We start from the raw sequence: 8,444 nt of genomic DNA on the forward strand, positions 1-8,444 counted from the left end.
CGCCGGGGCCGCAGGGAGAGAAGGGCGGGCGGGAAGAGCCGCTGCGCCCCGCAGGGAGCGGGGCTGAGGCGCGCCGGCGTTTCCCAGCTCTTGTCGTATGTCCGTGGTAGCTAGTGCCGCCTCCCGCCTTTCGTGGCCGCTTCGTCCTTTCCGTGTTTATAAAAACATGGCATTAGGCAACTTAATCCCGCGAACTCGATTTACCCAGCGGAGCGCGGTAACTGAGAGCACCTTACGTACACGCGGCTAGGGAAGACTTGGCTAGGCGGGTAAATACACGCGGCTGGGGAGACTAAGCCCTGAACAGTATATTACAGTTCACTCCCTGCTTAGGCAACTTAATCCCGCGAACTCGATTTACCCAGCGGAGCGCGGTAACTGAGAGCACCTTACGTACACGCGGCTAGGGGAGACTTGGCTAGGCGGGTAAATACACGCGGCTGGGGAGACTAAGCCCTGAACAGTATATTACAGTTCACTCCCTGCAGCCTTAAAATTCTTGAGATGGTTGGAAATTGAATAACCGGGGTCCGAAAGGGCTATTTAAACCATGTAAAAATCTGCCCGGCCCCTCCCTACTCTCCCCCGCATAACAGGGTTTTGGCAACGTCTGGCTGAGATTTCGCTATCATTAAATCTGTGTGTGTCCGTTAGCTCACTTTAAGTGCCTGGAAAGACCAGCGTGTGCTGGGAAGGCAGTGCCTGCTGTTAGTCTGTACAAGCAGGGCAACTATTACAAATTAACAGCTGGCTGAGAGTATGTTCAAAAAGTTAAACGCACCTCATTTTTTTTTCTTCCTTCATGGATACCAGAATGAGTGGCTACCATTTGTTGAGGCAATAGAAATTAATAAAATACAAGGGGGAAATATATGGTTGTTTGGCTGTTATCTGTAGAAACACATTTTTGAAAAGAATAAGTTGCAAAATTACTGCTTTTGTTTAGATTTCTCTCTAATGTGACTTACTGGTATTCCGAGATGAACTTAACAAAAGCAGGTCACAAATAAGGTTCCTATTTTAGAAAAGCATAGTAAAGTTCAGCTGCTTTTGAGGTTGCCGGTTGTGTGTGTGCAGAGGATTATATGTAACTACAGAGAGTGGCATTTTTAAAAGATTTTTTCCCAGTGTGACAAGAAGTTGTAATTTGTCTTTTGCTCATCTATTATACTTGACTGGAAGGCATGCTAAAATGCCTGCTAGTACGTTGGTAGAGAATTTATAAAACTAATGCTGACAATTACCATAATAGGACTTTTTTAGTTTAAATTGTTTAGAACTAAACAGCAGGAGCAGATTGTCATGTAGTGTCCTTTAAAAAGTAAATCCAAGGCATGTATCATGTAATGTTGCAAATAGGAGCTGGATGCATGTTCACTTTAAATATCTGAAAATAATTTTTAGTAACTGTGGTTACTTAAAACTAGCATGTGCCCAAAAACTATTAATTCAGGCAGTAATTGTTTATCTGTAAGTTTACAGACTTGTCTTTTATCTCCTCTTAGTGGTGTGTTTGGCCTCGGTATGCTTTCTCTTTTATAAAGAATAACTTTGCAGCAAAAAATTCGGGTCAAACCTCTGGTTTTTGGCTGTAGTGAGAATCGGAGCTGTAAGTGAGCAGAGTCACAACTGATATATGCTGTTTTCATAGGCTCTTGAAGCAATAGGCTGTTGGATTTTGATCCCGCCCAGAATACTTGAGTTTTTCTCTGCAAGGATATATAATAGCGGTAAGTTCTAGAAGCAGGCATTTCTTTTTGCGTTTTCCCTTTAGCACGATGTACAGTTTGCCTTTTCACAAAATAGATGTACCAGCTTTTTTTATTCTTCAACAGGTTTTGCCTGCCCACCTAAGAAAAAAAGGCAATGGAGACTGAACAACAGGAAGAGACCTTTACCAACACAGAGACAAATGGTAAATTTTTTAAAGGACTATTTCTTCTTAGAAACAACCTCTTTAAATTTTAATGTTTATAAATATTTTGTAATGCTTTAATTGTATCAAATGTTTGTATCAGAAGTAGTTTTGCATTCTACATTAAATCTTTTAATTTTTAATTAGACTGTATCATTACACATGCTTTTGCAGCATAAATGCATAATCTTTCTGTTGGCATGCCTTAGACATGCGATAAGTAGCTGAAAGTTATGACTAAGGATTTGAAAATATTTCGCAGTTAAATATTCAGTACTTGTGTGGAGAGTGTGAATATGTAAGAATACTATCAGGCATATCCATTAATTGCATTTTGTTTATTGCAGTTTTTACATACAATAAACTTACGTGAATACCTCTAAAGAGCATCATGCAAAACTTCTTGGGCATAGTTAGTGAGGAAGTTAGGACATAAGTGTCATTGATTCATGCCAGTTTTTTCCAAACAGTATTTGAAGTGCTACTTTACTATTATTCCGCCAGTATTTCAGCGTTGGACAAAACTACATTTGAGCTTTTTGACTGAAAGGTTTTTCCCAATTGTAAATTATAAATAAATACTAAGTGGGTGATGCTGCACTGCTTTAAACAGTGTGTTGTGAATTTCTCACTGGCTGTGTGCAACATCCTCATTTAAACCATAGTTCATAGATTTTAAATGGATTTTCAGTTGTTAATTGATACGTAAGCTGTTGAAGTAAGGACCTGTTTCCATGCTATGGGTGCTCGGAGTAGGCATCAGTAATTAGCGTTGGGCTAATAGGAAAGAATGTGTTAAGAATACAGAGCGTAAATTTGACATGTGTTCCATTTCATTACGACTTAGAAAGTTAAATAAATGTTTGTGTTTCCCCCCTATGGACCTCTCTACAGGCAAACGTCCTGCAGAAGATATGGAAGAAGAGCAGGCCTTCAAAAGATCTCGGAACACAGATGAGATGGTTGAATTACGCATCCTGCTTCAGAGCAAAGTATGCTTTTTCGTTTTTACTGTTTTTGCTTATAGCATTGCTCAAGACAGTGGTGACCAAGTGTATGCTGGGGTATATGTTTAGAAAGAATATGCACTTTATTATTCCTTATTAGGAATAATTTTAAGTGTGCATGAATGGTAGCAAAAGTGTATTGCGATGGAATTATCTTCAGTGGTTCTTTTAAAGGATAAGTCCCTAAGGATCAATACAGTTACTTTTAAAAGATGTACTTGCTGAAAAAACAGAGCAATAGAAATTATAAGGTGTTTTTACATTTGAATGGAAGGTTATTATTTTGAGGGGAATGACTGTGTATTAGTCTTTGGAAAGGAAACCGTTCAGAGAATGATTGTCTAGTGATTGTAAATTAAATATGAGAGGTAAGACGCGAACTTCCTTAGGATTTCAGTAACTCTCCCAAACAGGTCTACTAAACTTGTTCAAATATATCAACAGGAAGAAATGTGGGACTAATGCTTCAGGGATTGCAATGGTTTCGTTGACAAGTGTAAATAGTTACAGTAAAGCTGCTATGTATTAATGTCCTCTGGTGTTTCCAGTTGTTAGAGATGATTTGTACTTTCTAAAGCATCTCAGTCTTTTGTGTTGGCATGGGGAAATGTTACCTTAACTTTGTGTGGCATTTCTGACCAATAGTCAAGTTACATGGGGTACTGCGAAATGTTTTGCATGCTGTTAGCATAATGATGATCTGTGTAATAAAAGCAATACTTCTGCGTGTAATCCTTGAAATAATCTGGTAAAAATATAGTTTTGCAATTTTTCTTGATCTGCCAGTTTATTCCTGTTGATGTTAGAAACTTGAAGTTAGTGGCTGTTAACATTGGCTTTAACCTTTTTCAGAATATACTGCTCTGAGGAATCAGTTAAGTTACAGAGGTATAAACCAAAATGAGCACTTGAAAATGTCAAATGTTTGGAGTGCAAAAGTGGAATTTGCAAACATGTTCCTTTAAAAAAAAAAAAGGGGGGGGGAAGAGTTGATCAAATAAATTAGGGAAATCATTGACCTACATGGCATTCATACAGTATATTTTTTTGAGACCTATAGTCTATGAGATTGCTTTAACACGGGCAGTATTGCATAGAAACTTCCATTTGGAATTGAAATATTAGTTGCAAAACTAAATACCCTTCTCTTTTCTAAGTTCAGTGGTAAGAGCTGTTGGTCATTTTTTCCATGGACAAACTGTATCAGTTTGTTTCAATTTGATTTGAACCTTTCAAAAGCAGTGCCCGCCTGCCCCCACCCCCGGGCGAACAGGGTAATGCAAAAATAGATTTACCATTCTTAGTCTTGAGTTTAAAAACTTAGTCTGTGCTGACTTGGCATAACATAACTTCTGAAAACTATTTTCCAGAATGCTGGAGCAGTGATTGGAAAAGGTGGCAAAAATATTAAGGCACTTCGTACAGACGTGAGTATATATGAGTTTGAACTAATTTAACACCAATTCTTTCAGAGCACTACATCGAAAGCTTGATTGCGTGCATTTCTAGAAATGGGAGCAATTCAACTCTAGACATCAGTAGTCTAGTTACAAGCCATTTGTAATGATTGTTAGAGTAGATAACTTAAGTTCTTCAATTTCTATTGTAATTAAAACCCATCTTGACTCATGTGGGAGGAGAGGTTTATATTAAATCTCTTCGCTTTTGAATAGGATTCCGCTAAATTACACACTTCAAGTGAGTTAACATCCTAATTAGAAATATTGACAAAGCTTAAACCCCTTAATTGTACCATTTCCCATATGTGTGAATCAATTATAGTACTACTATACACACTTGCAGGTGGCTGGCTTAACCCAGTGATAGAGGAATTCTTTAACTTCCTTTAAAAAAGCAAACAAACAAAATGGTCCATCTGTTCCTTGACAGCTTGCACATGAAGCACAAAAGCATTAATGTTAAGGTTGCTTGATTTAAATACGGGTATAGAACAGTAAAGGAACATTCTATTCTCTTACTGGGAAGCATTTTTAAATGGTCATGACTTACTTGCCTGTTCACATTTTACAGTGGGTTGACTCTTGTGATTAGACACATGCTCAGCGTTAATGTTGTGTATTTATAAAACTTGGCAACACTTCTTAAATTCCATTTGTTTACACTCCTGTACTTAACATCAGCTACAATTTCAACAGTTTTTCCGATCAAGACTCTGTTCAACACAAGATTTGGCAATGTATCATTACAAATCAGTTCCAACTAAGTTCATAAACTACCACAACTAGAATTGAGGTTTAAGTTGAAATGGTCAGGAATCATACATATGCTCACTAACTTCTGCAGCTAGTTGTTTTTTTCTTTTTAGGGTTTTTTTGTGGTTTTTTTTTTGTTTTGTTTTTTTCCAAGTAAATCAACACGTCACCTAATTCCAGATAATTTAGATTGGTCTGGAAAACTAACTTTCCCGATTTGCCCAAGGTTCTAGTAATATCAATCTCGACAGGTTTTGTGTCTACCCTCATGAGCCAGCCTGCTACTGAAACATGTAAAAGTAAAAAGTAGTTTAGTCAGATCAAGTGACTCATTTTTAAGGTCCATACTGTTAAGCCACAGTCGGTGTAGCAATCCGTTATTGTGTTAGTCTTCAGAACAACTTAAGCTTGTTTCATTAATTGAGAGTAATGAGTATAGTTTGTATTAAATTAAAATTTATTGCTTTTCCCCCTTTTCCCTCTCCTTGTTTTTTTGGCCATATATCTCCGTTGCCCATGTACTGGATCGACTTGCCCCTGCGTTGCCCACCATGACGTTGGCCCATCCGCCCCTGAACGCCCATGTGAAAACCCTGGTTGGCTATGCCCAAAAATGTGCTCGTTGCCAAACGGGTACCATACTTGACAACTTCCGATTGAATACCCATGCCCAATGCCAACATCCACGAACGCCAATGACCAATGCAGTACAATGCCAGTGTTTCAGTCCCAGACAGCAGTGGCCCCGAGCGGTATGTCCCAACAGTTTATGCCTCACTGCCTGATTAGAAAGAGAGAAATGTATTTTATTACCTGCCTTTGATATAATTAAATAGTATCCCCTTATAGACGGTGTATTGTTTTTTTTCAAGTTTTCTGTCTTATTTTCCCCATTAAGTCTTTTTGTCACTGAACTTTTACGTGAGTTGCCCACCCAAACAATCCACTAATTTTATTTCAATGGAAGGAGCACAGCTTCAAGTGTTGCATATTTGCTGCATTGTAAATCAAATTGTTTCAAAATAGTCTCTCGCTCTGTCTTTGTGGCCCACCTTGCTCCCCTCAACATTGCCTGTTCATAATTATTTCTGATGAAATGCTAACTCTGGTTCACTTTCCTTCACTTCTCATTTGTTTTGTCTTTTTTTTGTCTTGCATTTGTATTTGTTTTCTTGGAGAGCCCATTAGTAATCTGATTTCTAACTGGTCTCATAACCTTACTCCAGATAAAATGTTCACCACTTGCATATCCCCACTTTTTCTATGAGAAGGTGTGCCAGTCTTACCAATGTAATAGCGAGGGTATCCTAAATTAGTGGTGGCGGGGAACATGAATATTCACTTCTACTTTTCAGTTCTGCGTCAATTTCTTGCCCACTTAATCTGAGCCCTTCCAAAAGCCCATTCTGTCTTTCTTTCTCTCTGCAAGACCTACCTAATCTTAAATTTATCATGCATATATTGGGCATAAACAAAGATGCATGTGTTGTAAATTGAGCAAAGAGGTTTGCTTTAAATGGGGAATATTAATTGTAAGCTCTTCTGTGTAGTAAATCTTGTTAGAATTTTGTGTATGATGATGAAAAAAATTTACTTCTACTTCTTCTTTTCCACCTTCTCCATATTGTCGGGCATTATGGCCTCCAACAGCATCTTGAGTATCAGTGCAGATATAGAGACAATTGGAGAAATCTTGAAGAAGATTATCCCTACTTTAGAAGAGGTATGTCTCTTAATGGTGTTTCTTTTTAGGGGTAAAAGATTAGCTTTTGAAACAAGATGGTTCTAAATGATTTGCTGCTTTTTAAATACAGGAAATAGGAAAACAAAAAACAAAAGCCTTTTAAAGAAGGGTTACAGCTCTCAAACTACACGTTGGCATTTTTTTGGTAGAGGACAGAGTCGGTCACTATTTATTAAATGAACGTTTTGAACAGCCTCCCCCCTTCCAAAATACTGCCTCCTGACTTGTTTGTCCCCGTTTTGAAGTAGTTGTATTTTAACTTGTATCCTGCGTTGGCTTTGTAAGTAAGAGTGTTGCACTGTTTGTTATCTTCTTAAATCTTCGTAGAAAGTTGTGCAATGTAATGTAATAAATAAGGAAAACTGATTAGACATCAGTTTATGTTGAGGTGAGGTGCTTAAATAGTTGTGATCCCATCAAAGGAAATACAGGATTACAATTCAGGAATAAATCAAGTCATACCATTGGCTTTGGAGAAAAAACTTAAGAAAACCCCAAATACTTTAAATTTTTATGTCACTAATATTTTATTCTTTTCTTTGTATGCATCTTTCTTACAGTATCAACACTACAAAGGCAGCGACTTTGACTGCGAATTAAGACTTCTCATTCACCAAAGTTTGGCAGGAGGAATTATTGGTGTCAAGGGTGCTAAAATTAAAGAACTCAGAGAGGTACTTGTTTCCTGTTCTTCTGAGGTTTGGGTTTTGTTCAATAAACAACTTAGTGTTTTGTGTTCATAAGGGGCAAGTGTAAGTATCTTCTGTGCAGTAATTCCTTCAGAACATACTGCATACATGATGTCGATGTTCTGAGATGGATCTGTGAGTTGCAACTTTCTTGCAAACCCTCAGAAGTCAAGTCATCGGTGATAGAGCCTAGGACTTCTTATCAGGCTTCTAAGCAATATTTGTGGTAGAGTAATGTTTGTAAAGAAAGGATTTTTTTTTTTAATGGTATTCATCACTCATCCTAGAATGGACTGCTGCATAGACTAGATTTATTCCTGTGGTTGGAAATTCAAAATGGTTTAGGGTGCACGCATCTCCACAAACTCTTTATGATGATAATTCAATAGGTGTCTGAATATTACTGTAAAAGGGCTTTATTTTTATGATTTTTTTTTTTTTTAATTCTACCTCCTAGAAGACCATTGTTTTCTTTCAGTGAAGGAATGAGATTTTAAAAAGCTAATGATCTCTATGAACTTAAAACGCCTCTGTTTTCTGTCCTTTCTTGGCATTGTGTCAGAGGCAATTTCAGGTCAGTTCAGATATAAGCTGGTAACTGTTTGCATGGGTCGGGAAAGGCAAGATAACTAGTGTTGTGGTTTAACCTCAGCCGGCAACTGAGCACCACACAGCTGCTTGTTCACTCTCCGCCCCTGCTGGGATGGGGGAGAGAATCGGAAGAGTAAAAGTGAGAAAACTCGTGGGTTGAGATAAAAACAGTTTAATAATTGAAATAAAATATAATAATAATAGAATATACAAAGCAAGTGATGCACAGTGCAATTGTTCACCACCGCTGACCGATGCCCAGCCAGTCCCCGAGCGGCGGCCCCC

At 38.0% G+C, this 8,444-nt stretch overlaps 1 protein-coding gene across 5 annotated transcripts in view; it reads left to right on the plus strand.

Annotated features, from left to right (window-relative positions):
- The first annotated feature begins 1,649 nt into the window (after positions 1-1,649).
- HNRNPK (heterogeneous nuclear ribonucleoprotein K) overlaps positions 1,650-8,444 on the plus strand; it is an 18,654-nt gene continuing 11,859 nt past the window's right edge. For 3 of the 5 annotated variants that reach the window (XM_009285246.1, XM_009285247.1, XM_009285250.2), the window contains exons 1-7: positions 1,650-1,730; positions 1,836-1,915; positions 2,798-2,907; positions 4,293-4,349; positions 5,844-5,887; positions 6,786-6,858; positions 7,440-7,553. In XM_009285246.1, the coding sequence (XP_009283521.1) occupies positions 1,867-1,915; positions 2,798-2,907; positions 4,293-4,349; positions 5,844-5,887; positions 6,786-6,858; positions 7,440-7,553 (447 nt within the window). In that variant the 5' untranslated portion in view covers positions 1,650-1,730; positions 1,836-1,866. The remainder of the gene's footprint in view (positions 1,731-1,835; positions 1,916-2,797; positions 2,908-4,292; positions 4,350-5,843; positions 5,888-6,785; positions 6,859-7,439; positions 7,554-8,444) is intronic. The other 2 variants (XM_009285248.1, XM_009285249.1) reach the window with 1 other exon arrangement.

The sequence above is a fragment of the Aptenodytes forsteri genome, unplaced genomic scaffold (genome assembly GCF_000699145.1).
Source record: "Aptenodytes forsteri isolate BGI_AS27 unplaced genomic scaffold, ASM69914v1 Scaffold151, whole genome shotgun sequence".
NCBI classification, from domain to species: Eukaryota; Metazoa; Chordata; class Aves; order Sphenisciformes; family Spheniscidae; genus Aptenodytes; species Aptenodytes forsteri.